This window comes from Hyperolius riggenbachi, chromosome 7 (assembly GCF_040937935.1).
Source record: "Hyperolius riggenbachi isolate aHypRig1 chromosome 7, aHypRig1.pri, whole genome shotgun sequence".
Lineage (NCBI taxonomy): Eukaryota > Metazoa > Chordata > Amphibia > Anura > Hyperoliidae > Hyperolius > Hyperolius riggenbachi.
Window position 1 is genome coordinate 62,466,074 of NC_090652.1, and position 22,208 is coordinate 62,488,281.

Sequence of the window (22,208 nt, forward strand, 5' to 3'; positions counted from 1 at the left end):
GTTAACCCCCGATCCGCCGCATCCAAAGCGTATAATACGCTTTGTATTGTATACAAAGCATATTATACAGGCTGCCTCCTGCCCTGGTGGTCCCAGTGTCCGAGGGACCACCAGGGCAGGCTGCAGCCACCCTAGTCTGCACCCAAGCACACTGATCCCCCCCCTGCCCCCTGATCACCCACAGAACCCCTCAGACCCCCCCCCTGCCCACCCCCCAGACCTATGTTTGCACCCAATCACCCCCTAATCATCCATCAATCACTCCCTGTCACTATCTGTCAACGCTATTTTTTTAACTCCCTAAACTGCCCCCTGGGGACTCCTGATCACCCCCCCCCACTCCTCAGATTCTCCCCAGACCCCCCCCCCATGTACTGTATGCATCTATCCCCTCTGATCACCTGTCAATCACCTGTCAATCACCCGTCAATCACCCATCAATCACCCATCAATCACCCCCTGTCACTGCCACCCAACAATCAGCCCCTAACCTGCCCCTTGCGGGCAATCTGATCACCCACCCACACCAATAGATCGCCTGCAGATCCGACGTCAGATCACCTCCCAAGTGCAGTGTTTACATCTGTTCTCTACCCTAAACACCCACTAATTACCCATCAATCACCCATCAATCACCCCCTATCACCACCTGTCACTGTTACCCATCAGATCAGACCCTAATCTACCCCTTGCGGGCACCCAATCACCCGCCCACATGCTCAGATTGCCCTCAGACCCCCCCTTATCAATTCGCCAGTGCATTCATTACATCTGTTCTTCCCTGTAATAACCCACTGATCACCTGTCAATCACCTGCCAATCACCTATCACCCATTAATAACCCCCTGTCACTGCCACCCAACAATCAGCCCCTAACCTGCCCCTTGCGGGCAATCTGATCACCCACCCACACCATTAGATCGCCCCACAAACCTGTCGTCAGATCACCTCCCAAGTGCATTGTTTACATCTGTTCTCTTCTCTAAACACCCACTAATTTGCCATCAATCACCCCCTATCACCACCTGTCACTGTTGCCCATCAGATTAGACCCTAATCTGCCCCTTGTGGGCACCTAATCACCCGCCCACACGCTCAGATTGCCCTCAGATCCCCCCTTATCAATTCGCCAGTGCATTATTTACATCTGTTCTTCCCTGTAATAACCCACTGATCACCTGTCAATCAACTATCAATCACCCATCAATCACCCCCTGTCACTGCCAACCATCAATCAGCCCCTAACCTGCCCCTTGCGGGCAATCTGATCACCCACCCACGCCATCCGATCGCCTGCAGACCCGCCGTCAGATCACCTCCCAAGTGCATTGCATCTGTTCTCTCCTTTAAACACCCACTAATTACCCATCAATCACCCCCTGTCACCACCTGTCACTGCCCACACCCTCAGACCCCAGCCCTGATCACCTCGCCAGTGCATTGCTTGCATCTATTCCCCCACTAATAACACCTTGAGACACCCATCAATCACCTCCTGTCACCCCCTAGCACACCTACCCATCAGATCAGGCCCTAATTTGCCCCGTGTGGGCTCCTGATCACTCGGCCAAACCCTCAGATCCCCCTCAGACCCCCTTCCGATCACCTCCCCAGTGCATTGATTGCATCTATTTTCCCCTCTAACCACCCCCTGAGACACCCATCAATCACCTCCTGTCACCCCCCTAGCACTCCAATCCATCAGATCAGGCCCAATACAACCTGTCATCTAAAAGGCCCCCCTTATGAGGTGATATGTTTTGCATCTGTCTGATTGCTGAGTGTGTATTTGAGCTATATAAGCGGTGCATATGAGGTGATAAGTCATTCAGATGCAGCCTATGGTGGTGAGCGCATGCTTTGTTTTTTGCTGTCTGTATTGAATATAAGTTACACATTTTAGCATAGCTGCTCCCAGGGTAAAGACATTTGCTTTTAACTTAGGTCAGTTTAGTGTTAGGACATCTGCTCCAGAGAATTACCTCAACGTTGGTGCAGATGTCCAGTATATTATATTTTTGCATGCAAAACTATGATGGAAGCTAAAGTTTCTCCATAGACCAGTATTGCATTGTTTGGATGCGGGCGTACATTTCAGTCCAGGGGGGGCGGTGTGCGCCACAGCGATTAACCATTTAATTGTACAGTATTGGGTCAGGGATGCACAGCAAAATATCTAAATGCTTTCAAAATGGCAATTTAGTAAAGGCGATACTCACAGGGCCAGATTTCTGGGAAGGCCGAAAAGGCACAAGCCATGCAAGGGGAAGGTGGCCGGAGAACTGTCTTTACCATTCCTAACCTGCTACACAGGTCGCTCCAGTCTGCTCCCTCCACTGTCACACACATTGATCATCATAATCATTGTGCCCCAATCTGCAGACGCATCACCCTGCACCCTGTTGTGTTGTGTCTGTGTGAAGTGGGTGGCCGGCTACAGACTGGGACAAGTGCGGGGATCAGTAGCGCTCAAAAGCCCTTACACAGCATGTCATGTATCTGAAGGATGGCCACGTGGCTGTTCCTGTGGCAGTGCACGAGTTTCACTTGTGCAGTCAAGCTAGAACTGAGACGGTGTGGAGGAGAAGATGGGTCTTTAGGAGAAACAGCACATGTCAAATAGAATGCTGCTATGAGAGAGAGCCAGCTGCAGTCAGGAAAGTAAACAGAGCTAGCTGAAAGGGAAAGGAGAGGGAGAGGAGCTTCAGATGTGAAGACAAGCTTTAAACATGAGGAGAAAGGTCAGAGGAGAGAGAAGCATCATCATAAACTTGCATCCCAGGTGATGTGTGTGTCACTCCTGTGTGTGTGTTGTCACTCCTGCCCTGTTGCCCTGTATGTATTGTCACCCCTGTCCTCTCAGTGTTTTGTCAGTCCTGTCCTGTGCGTGTGTTGTCACTCATGTCCTGTGTGTGTGTTGTCACTCATGTCCTGTGTGTGTGTTGTCACTCATGTCCTGTGTGTGTGTTGTCACCCATGTCCTGTGCGTGTTATCACTCCTGTCCTGTGTGTGTTGTCACTCCTGTCCTGTGTGTGTGTTGTCACTCCTGTCCTGTGTGTGTGTTGTCACTCCTGTCCTGTGTGTGTGTTGTCACTCCTGTCCTGTGTGTGTGTTGTCACTCATGTCCTGTGTGTGTGTTGTCACCCATGTCCTGTGCGTGTTATCACTCCTGTCCTGTGTGTGTGTTGTCACTCCTGTCCTGTGTGTGTGTTATCACTCCTGTCCTGTGTGTGTGTTGTCACTCCTGTCCTGTGCGTGTGGTCACTCCTGTCCTGTGTGTGTTGTCACTCCTGTCCTGTGTGTGTGTTGTCACTCCTGTCCTGTGTGCGTGTTCTCACTCCTGCCCTGTGTGTGTGTTGTCACTCCTGCCCTGTGTGTGTGTTGTCACTCCTGCCCTGTGTGTGTGTTGTCACTCCTGTCCTGTGTGTGTGTTGTCACTCCTGTACTGTGTGTGTGTTGTCACTCCTGTCCTGTGTGTGTGTTGTCACTCCTGTCCTGTGTGCGTGTTGTCACTCCTGTCCTGTGTGCGTGTTGTCACTCATGTCATGTGCGTGTGGTCACTCCTGTCCTGTGCGTGTTGTCACTCCTGTCCTGTGTGTGTGTTGTCTCTCCTGCCCTGTGTGTGTGTTGTCACTCCTGTCCTGTGTGTGTGTGTTGTCACTCCTGTCCTGTGTGTGTATGTTGTCACTCCTGTCCTGTGTGTGTTGTCACTCATGTCCTGTGCGTGTGGTCACTCCTGTCCTGTGCGTGTGGTCACTCCTGTCCTGTGTGTGTGTTGTCTCTCCTGCCCTGTGTGTGTGTTGTCACTCCTGTCCTGTGTGTGTGTTGTCACTCCTGTCCTGTGTGCGTGTTGTCTCTCCTGTCCTGTGCGTGTGGTCTCTCCTGCCCTGTGTGTGTGTTGTCACTTTTGTCCTGTGTGTGTTGTCACTCATGTCCTGTGCGTGTGGTCACTCCTGTCCTGTGCGTGTGGTCACTCCTGTCCTGTGTGTGTGTGTTGTCTCTCCTGCCCTGTGTGTTGTCACTCCTGTCCTGTGTGTGTGTTGTCACTCCTGTCCTGTGTGTGTTGTCACTTTTGTCCTGTGTGTGTGTTGCTACTCATGTCCTGTGCGTGTGGTCACTCCTGTGCTGTGTGTGTGTTGTCACTCATGTCCTGTGTGTGTGTGTTGTCACTCATGTCCTGTGTGTGTGTTGTCACTCATGTCCTGTGTGTGTGTTGTCACTCATGTCCTGTGCGTGTGGTCACTCCTGTTTAGTGTGTGTTGTCACTTTTGTCCTGTGCGTGTGTTGTCACTCATGTCCTGTGCGTGTGGTCACTCCTGTACTGTGTGTGTGTTGTCACTCATGTCCTGTGCGTGTGGTCACTCCTGTCCTGTGTGTGTGTTGTCACTCATGTCCTGTGCGTGTGGTCACTCCTGTCCTGTGTGTGTGTTGACACTCATGTCCTGTCCGTGTGTTGACACTCATGTCCTGTGCGTGTGGTCACTCCTGTACTGTGTGTGTGTTGTCACTCATGTCCTGTGCGTGTGGTCACTCCTGTCCTGTGTGTGTGTTGACACTCCTGTCCTGTGTGTGTTGTCACTTTTGTCCTGTGTGTGTGTTGCTACTCATGTCCTGTGCGTGTGGTCACTCCTGTCCTGTGTGTGTGTTGTCACTCATGTCCTGTGTGTGTGTTGTCACTCATGTCCTGTGTGTGTGTTGTCACTCATGTCCTGTGTGTGTGTTGTCACTCATGTCCTGTGCGTGTGGTCACTCCTGTTTAGTGTGTGTTGTCACTTTTGTCCTGTGCGTGTGTTGTCACTCATGTCCTGTGCGTGTGGTCACTCCTGTACTGTGTGTGTGTTGACACTCCTGTCCTGTGTGTGTGTTGACACTCAGGGGCGTAGCAATAGGGGTTGCAGAGGTAGCGACCGCATCGGGGCCCTTGGGCCAGAGGGGCCCCGAAGGGCCCTCCCTCAACTACAGTTTTAGCTCTCTATTGGTCCTGTGCTCATAATAATCACTTATATAGATACTTTGAATATTAGTAATCATTAACAAACTGTTCCTCATCCCCTTCTTGCACCTCTGACACTGTAGTTGCCATTGGCAGGTTTTGGTGCGCCGTATCAATTGTTATGTATAGAGCGCTTGGGGGGCCCCATTGTAAAACTTGCATCGGGGCCCACAGCTCCCTAGCTACGTCACTGTTGACACTCATGTCCTGTGCGTGTGTTGTCACTCCTGTCCTGTGCGTGTGGTCACTCCTGTCCTGTGCGTGTGTTGTCACTCATGTCCTGTGCGTGTGGTCACTCCTGTACTGTGTGTGTGTTGACACTCATGTCCTGTGCGTGTGTTGTCACTCATGTCCTGTGCGTGTGGTCACTCCTGTACTGTGTGTGTGTTGACACTCCTGTCCTGTGTGTGTGTTGACACTCATGTCCTGTGCGTGTGTTGTCACTCCTGTCCTGTGCGTGTGGTCACTCCTGTCCTGTGTGTGTGTTGTCACTCATGTCCTGTGCGTGTGGTCACTCCTGTCCTGTGTGTGTGTTGACACTCATGTCCTGTGCGTGTGTTGTCACTCATGTCCTGTGCGTGTGGTCACTCCTGTACTGTGTGTGTGTTGTCACTCATGTCCTGTGCGTGTGGTCACTCCTGTCCTGTGTGTGTGTTGACACTCATGTCCTGTGCGTGTGTTGACACTCATGTCCTGTGCGTGTGGTCACTCCTGTACTGTGTGTGTGTTGTCACTCATGTCCTGTGCGTGTGGTCACTCCTGTCCTGCGTGTGTGTTGACACTCATGTCCTGTGCATGTGTTGTCACTCATGTCCTGTGCGTGTGGTCACTCCTGTACTGTGTGTGTGTTGACACTCATGTCCTGTGCGTGTGTTGTCACTCATGTCCTGTGCGTGTGGTCACTCCTGTACTGTGTGTGTGTTGACACTCCTGTCCTGTGTGTGTGTTGACACTCATGTCCTGTGCGTGTGTTGTCACTCATGTCCTGTGCGTGTGGTCACTCCTGTCCTGTGTGTGTGTTGTCACTCATGTCCTGTGCGTGTGGTCACTCCTGTCCTGTGTGTGTGTTGACACTCATGTCCTGTGCGTGTGTTGTCACTCATGTCCTGTGCGTGTGGTCACTCCTGTACTGTGTGTGTGTTGTCACTCATGTCCTGTGCGTGTGGTCACTCCTGTCCTGTGTGTGTGTTGACACTCATGTCCTGTGCGTGTGTTGTCACTCATGTCCTGTGCGTGTGGTCACTCATGTCCTTTGTGTGTGTTGTCACTCCTGTACTGTGTGTATGTAAAAAGAGAGAACCAACAGCCCAATATGGTGTAGTATGTCTAGGCAAATGATTAAATGAAGAGAGTATAAGGTAATACTCACAAACCAGGGTAACCTCCAGGCAACCACTGTATAAGCAGGTGAAGAGATTGTCCTGTCCCCACTCAGGAATAAGTAGCCGCTCTCTGTAGACGTGAAGAAAGAAAGGGGTATCCCCCTCCACCAAGGGTGGATAATAAGCGTAGGCGCCAGGTGTTACCCAGACATACTGCTGTTGTGTACTCCTATCCTTTATTGCCTGATGAAGTGGGCTGAGGCCTATGAAATGCGTTACGATTAACCCCTGGAGTGTACCAATAAACATATCTTGTTTTGAATACACAGTTTGTTGTGCCAGCTTGTAGAAGGTAAGTCCACCACTGCCTCCTAAGTAATTTTTTTATATTTTAATGATTGATTTTATCCTTTTGGTGCCTCTGTTTTCTTTTACAATACTGCCCTGTGTGTGTTGTCTCTCCTGCCCTGTGTGTGTTGTCACTCCTTTCCTGTGTGTGTGTGTGTTGTCACTCCTGCCCTTTGTGTTGTCACTCCTTTCCTGTGTGTGTTGTCACTCCTTTCCTGTGTGTGTGTGTGTTGTCACTCCTGTCCTGTGTGTTGTCACTCCTTTCCTGTGTGTGTTGTCACTCCTTTCCTGTGTGTTGTCTCTCCTGTCCTGTGTGTGTTGTCACTCCTTTCCTGTGTGTGTGTGTTGTCACTCCTGTCCTGTGTGTTGTCTCTCCTGTCCTGTGTGTGTTGTCACTCCTTTCCTGTGTGTGTGTGTGTTGTCACTCCTGCCCTGTGTGTGTTGTCACTCCTTTCCTGTGTGTGTGTGTTGTCACTCCTGCCCTGTGTGTTGTCACTCCTTTCCTGTGTGTGTGTGTTCTCACTCCTGTCCTGTGTGTTGTCACTCCTTTCCTGTGTGTGTGTGTTCTCACTCCTGTCCTGTGTGTTGTCACTCCTTTCCTGTGTGTGTTGTCACTTTTGTCCTGTGTGTGTGTTGTCATTCTTGTCCTGTGTATGTGTGTTGTCTCTCCTGTCCTGTGTGTGTTGTCACTCCTTTCCTGTGTGTGTGTGTTGTCTCTCCTGTCCTGTGTGTTGTCACTCCTGTCCTGTGTGTGTGTGTTGTCTCTCCTGTCCTGTGTGTGTTGTCACTCCTTTCCTGTGTGTGTGTGTTGTCACTCCTGCCCTGTGTGTGTTGTCACTCCTTTCCTGTGTGTGTGTGTTGTCACTCCTGCCCTGTGTGTGTTGTCACTCCTTTCCTGTGTGTGTGTGTGTGTTGTCACTCCTGCCCTGTGTGTTGTCACTCCTTTCCTGTGTGTGTGTTGTCACTCCTGTCCTGTGTGTTGTCACTCCTTTCCTGTGTGTGTGTGTTGTCACTCCTGTCCTGTGTGTGTGTGTTGTCTCTCCTGCCCTGTGTGTTGTCACTCCTTTCCTGTGTGTGTGTGTGTTGTCACTCCTGTCCTGTGTGTTGTCACTCCTTTCCTGTGTGTGTGTGTGTTGTCACTCCTGTCCTGTGTGTGTGTGTGTGTGTTGTCACTCCTGTCCTGTGTGTGTGTTGTCACTCCTGTCCTGTGTGTGTGTGTTGTCTCTCCTGCCCTGTGTGTTGTCACTCCTTTCGTGTGTGTGTGTGTGTGTTGTCACTCCTGTCCTGTGTGTGTGTGTGTTGTCACTCCTGTCCTGTGTGTGTGTGTGTTGTCACTGCTGTCCTGCGTGTGTTGTCACTCCTGTCCTGTGTGTTGTCACTCCTGTCCTGTGTGTTGTCACTCCTCTCCTGTGTGTGTTGTCACTCCTGTCCTGTGTGTGTGGTCACTCCTGTTCAGTGTGTGTGTTGTCTCTCCTGCCCTGTGTGTGTGTTGTCACTCCTGTCCTGTGTGTGTGTGTGTTGTCACTCCTGTCCTGTGTGTGTTGTCACTTTTGTCCTGTGTGTATGTTGTCACTCAATGTCCTGTGCGTGTGGTCACTCCTGTATTGTGTGTGCGTTGTCACTCCTGTCCTGTGTGTTGTCACTCCTGTCCTGTGTGTTGTCACTCCACTCCTGTGTGTGTGTGTTGTCACTCCTGTCCTGTGTGTGTTGTCACTCCTGTCCTGTGCGTGTGTTGTCACTCCTGCCCTGTGTGTGTGTTGTCACTCCTGTCCTGTGTGTGTGTGTGTGTGTTGTCACTCCTGTCCTGTGTGTGTTGTCACTTTTGTCCTGTGTGTATGTTGTCACTCAATGTCCTGTGCGTGTGGTCACTCCTGTATTGTGTGTGCGTTGTCACTCCTGTCCTGTGTGTGTGTTGTCACTCCTCTCCTGTGTGTGTGTGTGTTGTCACTCCTGTCCTGTGTGTGTGTGTGTTGTCACTGCTGTCCTGCGTGTGTTGTCACTCTTGTCCTGTGTATGTGTGTTGTCACTCTGCAGAGGAGCTTACAACAATCTAATCTCTGCCATCATGTCAATAACTGTCCCCAGAGGAGCATAGAATCGAATACCTCCTGTCATATCACTACCTGCTCTTAGAGGAGCTTAAAGTCTAATCCCTGCCATCATGTCACTAAATGTCCTCAGAGTATTTTTTAATCTAATTCCTGCTGTCATGTCACTAACTACCCTGCTGTATTATAGGGGGGGCACTTACTTCATGGGGGCACTGTTGGTTGAGGGGGGGCAGTCTGGCGATAGTTGGCTTTGGGCGGTAAAAAGTATAAATCCGGCCCTGGATACTCACTGTTCAGAGGCAGCACCAGGTGCTGGGACTTCAAGACTCTCTGGAATTTCAGATGTTGGGATCGTGTTATCATTTATTTCATCCTCCCTTTCTGCAACTTCAGCATCTTGTCCTGGAGGGAGGATTCCATCTCTCTGCTTCTCTGGTGCCCTGAGTGTAAGGAAAATCTCATATTGAGTACCTGCCATGACCATCCTTTGCTTCACATTGTTTTAGACAAGGTACCTCCTGAATACTTATTTCTTTCCTTACATTGAAACTAGTTTATCCTTAAATGCTTAAAAACAGCTTCTACTTTAATCAGCTCCAGTAAATGAGTGTGCTGTAGGTTGATTTTGATTTGTGCAGTGAATTTACTAGCATAATAGATATGTCCTATGTTTGTGTGTTGTCACTTTTGTCCTGTGTGTATGTTGTCACTTTTGTCCTGTGTGTATGTCCTGTGTGTGTGTGTGTGTTGTCACTCCTGTCCTGTGTGTGTTGTCACTTTTGTCCTGTGTGTATGTTGTCACTCAATGTTCTGTGCGTGTGGTCACTCCTGTCCTGTGTGTGTGTTGTCACTCCTCTCCTGTGTGTGTGTGTTGTCACTCCTCTCCTGTGTGTGTTGTCACTCTTGTCCTGTGTGTGTGTGTTGTCTCTCCTGCCCTGTGTGTTGTCACTCCTTTCCTGTGTGTGTGTGTTGTCACTCCTGTCCTGCGTGTGTTGTCACTTTTGTCATGTATGAAGGAGCTGCACTACAAATAGAGGGGCAGCGAACATGGGTATGCTGAAACTATTAAACAAGGGATTATATGTATAAATGTATGTAATTAAGATTTGGTACTGGCAGTCTTTTCTATGTTTCAGGTGCTGTGAGGTAATTTTACCTCAGAAGAAATGCTGTTGTCATGCAAAGTTTGAGCTGTATGATTGTCAGGTACAGCTTGTAGCGGATTGGTCGGTGCATCATTCCCTCCAAAGCCTTTAGCCAATCAGGGGGTTGGCTGAGGTGAAATAAAACTAGTCCTGTCAAGCAGTCAGTGTCACTGTGAGGAGAACTCTCAGACAGACCTGAGCTGCTGCCCACCCACCCGTCCCTTAATTTTGTTTGTCGCGGGCTGCCTTATTGGGGGGTATGGTGAAAGAAAAGAACTGGTTGTAGCGATCGAGTCGGGTCCGCAGACCATCGATCGCGTTGGTATTGGTTAATTTATGTGTGTTCACATGGTAATAAAGTTACTTGGTTATTGAATTTCAATAAAGTTGGTTTTGTCTGTTACACCCCCTTTGTTCCCCCCCCCCCCCCCAATAAACAATGGCCGCGGCCTGTTAAACGCCTATGGTGGTTTGTGTCTCATTTATTTAGTAAGTGTTAAATATTTAAGGTTTATGTTTAATAATGTTGAATGCATTCCCATGTGTGTTGTCACTCTTGTCCTGTGTGTGTGTGTTTTCTCTCCTGCCCTGTGTGTTGTCACTCCTTTCCGGTGTGTGTGTGTGTGTTGTCACTCCTTTCCGGTGTGTGTGTGTGTGTTGTCACTGCTGTCCTGCGTGTGTTGTCACTCTTGTCCTGTGTATGTGTGTTGTCACTCTGCAGAAGAGCTTACAACAATCTAATCTCTGCCATCATGTCAATAACTGTCCCCAGAGGAGCATAGAATCGAATACCTCCTGTCATATCACTACCTGCTCTTAGAGGAGCTTAAAGTCTAATCCCTGCCATCATGTCACTAAATGTCCTCAGAGTATTTTTTAATCTAATTCCTGCTGTCATGTCACTAACTACCCTGCTGTATTATAGGGGGGGGCACTTACTTCATGGGAGCACTGTTGGTTGAGGGGGGGCAGTCTGGCGAGAGTTGGCTTTGGGCGGTAAAAAGTATAAATCCGGCCCTGGATACTCACTGTTCAGAGGCAGCACCAGGTGCTGGGACTTCAAGACTCTCTGGAATTTCAGATGTTGGGATCGTGTTATCATTTATTTCATCCTCCCTTTCTGCAACTTCAGCATCTTGTCCTGGAGGGAGGATTCCATCTCTCTGCTTCTCTGGTGCCCTGAGTGTAAGGAAAATCTCATATTGAGTACCTGCCATGACCATCCTTTGCTTCACATTGTTTTAGACAAGGTACCTCCTGAATACTTATTTCTTTCCTTACATTGAAACTAGTTTATCCTTAAATGCTTAAAAACAGCTTCTACTTTAATCAGCTCCAGTAAATGAGTGTGCTGTAGGTTGATTTTGATTTGTGCAGTGAATTTACTAGCATAATAGATATGTCCTATGTTTGTGTGTTGTCTCTCCTGCCCTGTGTGTGTTGTCACTTTTGTCCTGTGTGTATGTTGTCACTCAATGTCCTGTGCGTGTGGTCACTCCTGTATTGTGTGTGCGTTGTCACTCCTGTCCTGTGTGTTGTCACTCCTGTCCTGTGTGTTGTCACTCCTCTCCTGTGTGTGTTGTCACTCCTGTCCTGTGTGTGTGGTCACTCCTGTTCAGTGTGTGTGTTGTCTCTCCTGCCCTGTGTGTGTGTTGTCACTCCTGTCCTGTGTGTGTGTGTGTTGTCACTCCTGTCCTGTGTGTGTTGTCACTTTTGTCCTGTGTGTATGTTGTCACTCAATGTTCTGTGCGTGTGGTCACTCCTGTCCTGTGTGTGTGTTGTCACTCCTCTCCTGTGTGTGTGTGTTGTCACTCCTCTCCTGTGTGTGTTGTCACTCTTGTCCTGTGTGTGTGTGTTGTCTCTCCTGCCCTGTGTGTTGTCACTCCTTTCCTGTGTGTGTGTGTTGTCACTCCTGTCCTGCGTGTGTTGTCACTTTTGTCATGTATGTGTGTTGTCACTCTTGTCCTGTGTGTGTGTGTGTTTTCTCTCCTGCCCTGTGTGTTGTCACTCCTTTCCGGTGTGTGTGTGTGTGTTGTCACTCCTTTCCGGTGTGTGTGTGTGTGTTGTCACTCCTGTCCTGTGTGTGTGTGTGTTGTCACTGCTGTCCTGCGTGTGTTGTCACTCTTGTCCTGTGTATGTGTGTTGTCACTCTGCAGAGGAGCTTACAACAATCTAATCTCTGCCATCATGTCAATAACTGTCCCCAGAGGAGCATAGAATCGAATACCTCCTGTCATATCACTACCTGCTCTTAGAGGAGCTTAAAGTCTAATCCCTGCCATCATGTCACTAAATGTCCTCAGAGTATTTTTTAATCTAATTCCTGCTGTCATGTCACTAACTACCCTGCTGTATTATAGGGGGGGGGGGGGGGGGGGCACTTACTTCATGGGGGCACTGTTGGTTGAGGGGGGGGGGGGGGGAGTCTGGCGATAGTTGGCTTTGGGCGGTAAAAAGTATAAATCCGGCCCTGGATACTCACTGTTCAGAGGCAGCACCAGGTGCTGGGACTTCAAGACTCTCTGGAATTTCAGATGTTGGGATCGTGTTATCATTTATTTCATCCTCCCTTTCTGCAACTTCAGCATCTTGTCCTGGAGGGAGGATTCCATCTCTCTGCTTCTCTGGTGCCCTGAGTGTAAGGAAAATCTCATATTGAGTACCTGCCATGACCATCCTTTGCTTCACATTGTTTTAGACAAGGTACCTCCTGAATACTTATTTCTTTCCTTACATTGAAACTAGTTTATCCTTAAATGCTTAAAAACAGCTTCTACTTTAATCAGCTTCAGTAAATGAGTGTGCTGTAGGTTGATTTTGATTTGTGCAGTGAATTTACTAGTATAATAGATATGCAGAAAATATACAGAATTATGGAATAACACACCATAAAATGGTTTAACATACCAAAAATAACACTTACAGTAGGCTAAGGGCTTGATTCACAAAGCGGTGCTAACTGTTAGCACGCCTGTGAAAACCCCCTTAGCACGTCTAAACAAGCTTTTCGCGCATAAAACTTTACGCGCGCAAAACTTTATGCGCGTTAAACTTTACGCGCGTACTGCACAGGGCGCACCGCGCGAAGTGCCCATTAAAGCCTATGGGACTTAGCGCGCGTAAAAACTAAGTAGGTTAGCACCGCTTTGTGAATCAAGCCCCATGTTTACTATGTTTACAGTGGTGCGTTGCAGTGCAGAATAGCGATTGCTTTGTAATGCGGCCTGTTACAGCGATGCATACCTGTCATTGACCATATGCTTCCCTATATAGGATGCAATGCATGGATAATGACCCTTTTTCTGATCTATTGAGTTGCGATCCTGCTGTTGTTGCATTTATATCATGTTGGGCATTGACTGACACATGCACATTGGCCCCATCGAAGATTGCTCATCATCCTCACTAGTCCTTATAGAAGTGTCCCCTTCTCCTCCTTATAAGGTGGCAGCATCCAGTCCGTCATGCTCTGAGCCTAGAAACCTTCAAACCTACTCTCAAAACACACCTTTTCAGATGAGTCTATAATTTGCTGTAGGTCTCAATGGAGGCATATGTATTACCCTAATTTACCCTTAGGCACCCTACGCAGTATAACAGTATAACATTACTGCTTCTTGTCCATGTCCTCATCCTCTCTTGCCTTGACTATTGCAATGCCCTACTGTCTGGTAGGGATGCTCGGAAAATTCTGCGGAATTATGAATTCCGTGATTCCGGCCGGAATTCGGTTAATTTCGATTCCGGTAGTCAAAACGGAATTCCTATACCTCTCAAACGGAATTCCGCGGAAATTTTCTGATCGCTCGAACGATTTTTCGCTAGAAATTGGACCGTTAGTGGCCAGCTTAAGAGGTGCCCCAGGGCCCCCAACCCCCCCAACACCTTAATCTCTACTTATCTGGCTTGCAGTCGCTGCCATGTATCACCTTTTCTTATTTCTTTCTGCTTCAAACACAATTGGGAATGACAGCTGAATGAATTGTGCACCCCTTCCTACACTGCGCCCTGAGGCTGCAGCCTCTCCAGCCTCTGCTTCAGCCTGGCCCTGTGTGTGGTTGATGGTCTAGTGGGTAAGACAGATACCTACTACACACTGTGTCCTGGGTTCAAATCCCAGCTATGGTATATAAGCAGGCTTTTCAAAAAGTACAAATCCTTAATCATGCTACTTTTTCTATCGAATTGATCATAATGGTAGTATGGTTTATGCTAGGCCAGCTTTAGCATGTAGGAGGGAGGGAGAGAGAGAGAGATTTTAAAATTTTTCCGACGGAATTCCGTATACGTCGGAATTCCGCGGAACAGGCCCGGAATACCGTCGGAATGAAACTGTAAAGGAATTTCTGTATGACGGAATGCGGAATTGTCCCGGAAACAGAAATGGGCTCTTCCGAACCATGCCTGCTGTCTAGCCTCTATTTAAAATGCATTGCACCCCTTCAATCAGTCATGAATGCAGCAGCTAGACTCATCCATTCTTTCCAACGCTTTGCTGCCACTTCTCCCCTCTGCAAAGCCCTACAATGGTTTCCGATCTGCTTCAGGATCATTTTAAGATTCTTTGCCTGGCCTACAAATCTGTGCACAAGACCTGCTCAACCTACATCTCCGAGCTCGTCCACAGATATACACCTACCCGCCTCCTCCGGTCCTCCTATGGTCTCCGCCTGACCTTCCCATGCATTTCTTACTCCCATGCACAACTACAGGACTTCTCAAGAGCTGCCCCGCCCTATTGAACTCCCTCCCACCCCCCTCAGACTCGCTCTTTCTTTCAACACTTTCAAACAAGCCCTCAAAACACATTTCTTTAAAATGGTCTACCACACTTTAACTCTCTCAGCTGAGTACCTCTCCCACTCTTTAGATTGTAAGCCTTCGGCATGGTCTCCACCCCCCCCCCCCCCCCCCCGTGTGTCCTTCGTGATCTTGCAACCCCAGCAATGACACCCTTCTGATGGACTAACTCGGATTAGAATTTCTGGGTCTCTGTAAATTTAATGCTGAGCATCATGCGCCAAAACCACCTGCTTCGCAATGGAGGCTCACGGCTCATATGCTAACTGTGACTCCTTCCATATTGTTTCCACGCCACTATCCTCTAGACTGTAAGCTCGCAAAGGTGTCCTAAACTCTGCCCTCTAACAGGCCACACCCTGTCATGCCATGCCTCTTTTTACTTATTTAATAAAACCACACAAGGTAATACAGATATTTGGTAATACAGATATTGCCAAAGAGAAGTAGTGAACACCAACAATGCGCAGATATTACCAACGACTTATGAAATTTACCAAATTTAGGCTGATATTACTAGCAGTCAGTGGCGGTAGGTGGGTGGAAGAGCACAGCAGGTAGGTATAAAGAATGTAGAGAGTAGTCAGTGGAGGTAGGTAGGTCAGAGAGAGCAGCAGGTAGATATAGAGAGCACAGAGAGGAGTCAGTGGGGGTAGGTAGTTTAGAGAGGGTAGCAGGTAGCTATAGAGAGCAAAGAGAGATGTCAGTGAGGGTAGGTAGGTAGGTGGGAGAGCTCAGCAGGTAAGAATAAAGAGCACAGAGAGCAGTCAGTGGGGTGGTTAGGTGGGAGAGCGTACAAAGTAGCTATAGGGAGTACAGAGAGCAGTCAGTGGGAGATGGTAGGTAGGTAGGAGAGTGCAGCAGGTAGGTATAGAGAGCACAGAGAGCAGTCGGTGGGCGTAGGTAGGTGGGAGAGCATAGCAGGTAGGTATAAAGAGCAGAGAATGGTCGGTGGGAGTAGGTGAGCACAGCAGGTAGGTATAGAGAGAACAGAGAGCAGTCAGTGAGGTTGGGTAGGTAGGTGGGAGAGTGCAGCAGGTAGGTATAGAGAGCACAGAGAGCAGTCAGTGGGCGTAGGTAGGTGGGAGAGCGCAGCAGGTAGGTAAATGGTCAGTGGGAGTAGGTGAGCACAGCAGGTAGGTATAGAGAGAACAGAGAGCAGTCAGTGAGGGTAGGTAGGTTGATAAGTGGGAGAGCATAGCAGGTAGGTATAGAGAGCAAAGAGAGCAGTCAGTGGAGGTAGGTAGGCAGAAGAGTGCAGTATGTAGGTATAGAGAGCACAGAAAGCAGTCAATGGAGGTAGATAACAGGGATGAGCAGAAACTACGCCAGTGCGAATTTACGCATCGTAGTTCGCATCTACGCATCGTAGTTCATAGGCGAAGTTTCAAAACTATGCATACGAATTTACGCGTAGCGAAGTACCGCTACGCGTAGCTTACGCCCACTATGCGTAGTTAACATGTGTATTGCGTAGTGAACTACGAATGCGTTACTCGCGTTTAATTTTCCGCATGCGATTGTATGCATACAAATTTACGCATTGGAAAGGGGAATGTACGCATAGAAGGGTTCCCAGTATATGCATTTATAAAGTAATTAATGCATACAATTTTCTGCATACGGGCATAAGTATCCGCATACACTACGCTTCGCACTACGCGTAATTGCGTATTTTAACGCGTATTCTACGAAATGCATACGCAGCGAATATTTGTTTTCAAAGTCGTAGTTTGGCGAAGCGTGATTGCGTAAAACTACGCGTATTTCCAGCGTAGCGAAGTTGGCTGACTACGACCATTCCTGGTAGATAAGTTGGTAGGTTGGAGGGTAGAGCAGGTAGAGGAGGGCAGTCAGCGAAGGGTTAGTGTGGACCTGAGGGACATTTAAGTGACGAGACAATATACTTTGTACAGCACTGCGGAAGATGTTGGTGCTATATAAATGCTAAATAATAATAATAATAATAAAAAAAACATAGAATCAGAATCAATTTATTTCGCCAAGTAAGTTTTCACTTACAAGGAATTTGTCTTGGCAGTTGCTTAACAAATGCAAACACAAACAAAAGAAATACAAGGACAGACAGTATTAATAGTACAAATCAAGGACAGTATGTGATTATAGTGGCAACTGGCAGTAAGCAATGTGAGAATTGTTCATTTTCAGTTCTGTGCTGATTACTTTCAAGTCCTAGCAGCTCTAGCGTGGTTCAGCATTAAGTATGGCTACTGCCTGAGGGAAAAAGATGTTCCTGTGTCGAGAAGTTTTAGTTGCGATTGACCGGAATCTTACTCCTGAAGGCATGCGCTGGAAGATGGAGTGAGCTGGGTGAGAGGGGTCAGAGGCAATTTTGGTCGCTCTCTTTCTGCACCTGCTAGCATAAAAATCCTGCAGGGAAGGTAAGATACAGCCAATTATCCTTTCCTGTTCGGATGATGTGCTGCAGCCTCCACTTTTCTAATGCTGAGCAGGAGCTGAACCATACAGTCATAGATGATGTTATGGTGGATTCGATGATTGCAGTGTATAACTGCACCATTAGATTTTGAGGTAGGCCAAACTTTTTCAGATGGTACAGCCTCTGCTGCGCTTTCCTGACGATAGTGGCAGTATTGTTGTCCCATTTTAGGTTGTTTGAGATTGTGGACCCAAGAAACTTGAATGACTCTACCTGGGTTATTGTAGCTCCATTTATGGTTAAGGGGAGGTGCTGGGGGGGGGGAGTTCTCCTAAAGTCTATTATCATCTTCATGGTTTTGAGAGCATTTAGTTCCAAGTTGTTGCTGCAGCACCAGGAGGAAAGCTCTCCCACTGCATGCCTGTATGCAGACTCGTCCCTGGTTTGTATGAGACGAAATACTGTTGTTGTGTCATCTGCAAACTTCAGAACCTTAACAGATGGATCTGTGGAGATGCAGTCATTGGTGTAAAGTGACTAGAGCAGTGGGGGAAGCACACAGCCCTGGGGTGCACCAGTACTGACTGTCAGAGAGCTTGATGTGAGTTTACCAAGTCTAACACGCTGTCTTCTGTTGGTTAATAAATTGGTTATCCATTTGCAGATGGATTCAGGTATGTGTAGCTGGGAGAGCTTGCTGTGTAGCAGTGATGGAATTATGGTATTAAATGCAGAGCTGAAATCTATAAATAACATCCTGGTGTATGTCCCGGGGATGTCTATATGCTGTAGTACATAATGCATACACATGTTAACGGCATAGGCATGTTAATGGCATAGGCAACAGCATGATAACATTTAAAGAAAAACATTTCTTTGTTACAGCTGATACAAATCCTTCAATAAATCTGCAATGTGTCTACTTCCTGCTTTCATGGAAGCAGACGTGCTGTTAACTTCCTTCGCTTTCAAATGAACTTATCTGCTCTGGCAGGCAGCCATGTGGCACAGGGGAGAGATCAAATTACATGGGATTAGACACAGGTGAGGGGCAATTAGACAGGCTAAACTCTAAATACATACAGAATGCATTTCTCTCTCCGTTTTTGTTCTGTCCTGTGCCAGAGTTCAGGTCTACTCATCGGCTTCCCAAGTGTTGAGGGGCGGACCTGGATCAGGTTCAAGTAGTGGTGATGGCGGAGGAGATGCTCCCTCCCTTCATACCAGTGGCAGAGGCGGTGGCGCGGATCTAGCCGAGCGGCGGCGGGCTGTCATGTAACTATTAGCGGCGGTATCCGCTGGTCCTTCTGCTGCAGCGAGCAGCTCCATATCATCACTGAGCAGCGCTCCCTGCGTCACTGGTGCTCGGATACCCCTTTTTAAAATCCGAATTGATCCGAATTCCTAGATATCCGGATCCGGATCGAATATCCGATACTGAACTTTCAGATATCCGCATTCATGCGGATATCCGAGCACAATATCCGACCAATTTGGATATCCGGTTAGCTAAACTGGAAGTGGTCTTTAAAATGCTTCCAAATCGTTTTGGAAGCTAAAAACACTACTACACCCTCCTCTATTCTTCCTCCTCTGTCTTGTATTCCAGGGATTTGTAGGATGTCAAAAGCCAGCTCACATACATTGGCCGGGAATCAAACCCAGGTCAACTGCTTGGAAGGCAGCTATGCTTACCACTATACCACCAACGCTACATGCTGTTGAAGCCAGCCTAGCATGTACCATTGTGATATACCCAAGAGAAAAATGAGCTTGTGTAGGGATTTGCAGGATGTCAAAAGCAACCTCACATACATTGGCCGGGAATTGAACCCAGGGCAACTGCTTGGAAGGCAGCTATGCTTACCACTATACCACCAACACTACATGCTACTGAAGCCAGCCTAGCATGTACCATTGTGATATACCTAAGAAAAAAATGAGCTTGCTTAGGGATTTGTAGGATATCAAAAGCAACTTCACATACCTTGGGCAGGAATCAAACCCAGGTCAATTGCTTGGAAGGCAGCTATGCTCACCACTATACCACCAATGCTACATGCTGAAACTTCTTAGAGCAGACTTACTTCCTACCTCCAAAAGACACACATACATCCCTATAAAATCATTCAGCAGCAACTGCATGCACAGTCTCTGTGGCACAATTGGTTAGCGCATTCGGCTGTTAAGGTTGAACATAGATTGTAGTGTAACTATTTCAACTAATGTACCGTTCTTAAACTTGAAGATTGTATACAAATGTAAGCAGAGTGTAGCATTGGGGGTATAGTGGTTAGCGTAGCTGCCTTCCAAGCAGGGATGCTCATCCAGATACCTGGGTAATCCGGGTATCCGACCATTTTTCCGCTATCCGGCCGGATCCGGATTCCGGATACCTGGGGCCAAATCCGGGTACTGTAACTAAGGAGATGATGTCATTGAGCCAATCAGAGGGCTCCCAGCAGAAGCCCTAGCAACCAATCACAGAGAGGAACTCTGGCCAGCCCCCCCCCCCCCCGACCTCATTGAGCTAATTAGAAGGCACCCAGACTAAGCCCTAGCACCCAATCACAGCCAGCCGCCCTGTATAATAAGGAGGGCTGGCATGATGAGACAGATCGTCCTTGCTTGTGTGGCTGGCTGCTCACTGACAGACTTGCTCCAGTGCTGTTGGCTTAGCAAGTGCTGTATACAGTGATAAACCTAAAGCTTTAAGTGCTAAACACCTTCACTACACTATTGTTCTATTGTTTTTTTAGCTAGCTAGCTTGTAATTGTTTGATTTCATTCACTCAGTTAGGTCCTGTCTGTGTCTGTGTGCTGTGCAGGCCAGCAGGACAGTATAGGTTAGGGAATAGGATTACTGTGTTATTGTATATATAGTTAGTACTGCAGTTAGTTGTTAGAGAGTAGTACTGTGTTAGCTTACTACAGATTACTGCAGTGCTGCTGTGCTGAGCATTGTCAGTGTGACAGTTAGACAGATAGTGTGCACTGTCTGTCCTCTACTCTGCGGTCTGTCACTCCGTGCTGATTTGATTTAAAGTCCAACCCCGATTTCATTAAAGTAAAAGTACCCCACATCATCTGGTGACATCATCACGTATAAGTTGTACTATGTCTGCTGGCACCGGCAGCCGGGGGAAGGGCAGCAAGGGCAAGAGAACAGGGAGCAACATTACAGCCATCCCCAGAAGGTCTGCCGTGTCAGTGTCGACCCCAGCGGGCAGCCTACCCTCAGTCAGCGAGCTTTTCGCTCCAGGCGCCACGATTGAACTCAGGGCTGTTAGCCACAAGGAGTTTGAGAAGGATGTTCTGGGTTTTATGGAGGGGGGGGGAGGTATGATGTTGATGATGGGATGAAGGACCGTGACTTCCATCCACAGGATGGGGATGTCAGCTCTGACTCGGAGGATGTGTTGGGTTTGGCATGGATGATCAGCATTGCAGACAGTGGCCGTGGAATGCGGGACCCACATCCTTCTGCCACTACCACCAGCCACACCACTCAACCCCCAACCGCCACAGGGAGAGAAGCAGCAGCATTCCATTCAGGCCGCAGGGGAATCTTCACCTCCCCAATCTGGCGGTTTTTCACTCTGCCCTCATTGGACAGCAAGTTTGCCATATGCAATGTGTGCAAACTACAGATGAGCAGAGGTTGTGACCCCTACAAGTATGGCACCTCCAGCTTCGCACCCATCTGGCCAAAAAACATGTTGTTGAGCATGAGGAGTTAAAGAGGCTGAAGCAAGCTGGTGCTGGCTCCCACCGCCACGGTGTCACAGGCCACTGCTGCTGATACCACCACCTATATTCAACCCAAAACACAATTGCGGTGTCATTTTTTGGAGGTGTCTGGGCTGAAAACTGTCATGTCCCAGTTGTACGGTTGGACTTTGGACACAATGTGGGCTGCACGACCTTTGACTGCTTTTTTTTTTTTTCATTTTATGTCCACCAAATAATAAATTAGTGTTTCCCTTTAAAGGGAAGGTTCAGGGAGGGTGGTTAAAAAATTAAAATCAATTTCCACTTACCTGGGGCTTCCTCCAGCCCGTGGCAGGCAGGAGGTGCCCTTGCCGCCGCTCCGCAGGCTCCCGGTGGTCTCCGGTGGCCGACCCGACCTGGCCAGGCCGGCTGCCAGGTCGGGCTCTTCTGCGCTCCAAGGCCTGGCACTTCTGCGTCCCACGCCGGCACGCTGATGTCATCGGACGTCCTCCGGGCTGTACTGCGCAGGCGCAGTAGTTCTGCGCCTGCGCAGTACAGCCCGGCGGATGTCCGATGACGTCAGCGCGCCGGCGTGGGATGCAGAAGTGCCGGGCCTTGGAGCGCAGACGAGCTCGACCTGGCAGCCGGCCTGGCCAGGTCGGGTCGGCCACCGGGAGCCTGCGGAGCGGCGGCGAGGGCACCTCCTGCCTGCCACGGGCTGGAGGAAGCCCCAGGTAAGTGGAAATTGATTTTTATTTTTTAGCCACCCTCCCTGAACCTTCCCTTTAAAAAAAGTGATGCTACAAGCATCATTTACCCTAAAAACCCTTTTTAAAGCTATTAAAAGGGCACTTCAGGTTTTTCTATCCGGATACCCGAATAGGTTGGGTATCCGCGGGTAATGCGGTCGGATATCCGCATTCACGCGGATACCCGCGAGGTCGGATCCGGATATCCGAATCAGATCCGGATATCTGGGTACCCGGAACCGAATCCATTCGGGTTTTAAGAAGTATTACCCGAGCATCCCTGCTTCCAAGCGGTAGGCCTGGGTTTGATTCCTGGCCAATGTATGTGAGGTTGCTTTTGATATCCTACAAATCCCTAAGCAAGCTCATTTTTCTCTTGGGTATATCACAATGGTACATGCTAGGCTGGCTTCAGCAGCATGTAGCATTGGTGGTATAGTGGTAAGTGTAGCTGCCTTCCAAGCAGTTGACCTGGCTTCAATTCCCGGCCAATGTATGTGAGCTGGCTTTTGACATCCTACAAATCCCTGGAAGACAAGACAAAGGAGGAGGAGGTGGAGGGTAAGATATATGTGTTTTTTCTGTTGCAATGAAAATAGCAGTAATCGGATTCGGATATCCGCAGATATCCGCGGTATGCGGCGAAATATCCGCAGATAGCTATCTGGATTTTGGTAGAGGTATCCG

At 48.6% G+C, this 22,208-nt stretch overlaps 1 protein-coding gene across 2 annotated transcripts in view; it reads right to left on the minus strand.

Annotated features, from left to right (window-relative positions):
- Positions 1–22,208, minus strand: part of LOC137524326 (interferon-induced very large GTPase 1-like) — a 182,672-nt gene that overhangs the window by 39,004 nt on the left and 121,460 nt on the right. For both annotated transcript variants that reach the window (XR_011022658.1, XM_068244058.1), the window contains exons 6-8: positions 12,343–12,492; positions 10,890–11,039; positions 9,006–9,155 (exon numbers count right to left, since the gene is read on the minus strand). Coding sequence is in view for 1 of the 2 variants with exons in the window: in XM_068244058.1 (XP_068100159.1) it covers positions 9,006–9,155; positions 10,890–11,039; positions 12,343–12,492 (450 nt within the window). In the remaining variant the exon portion in view is untranslated. The remainder of the gene's footprint in view (positions 1–9,005; positions 9,156–10,889; positions 11,040–12,342; positions 12,493–22,208) is intronic.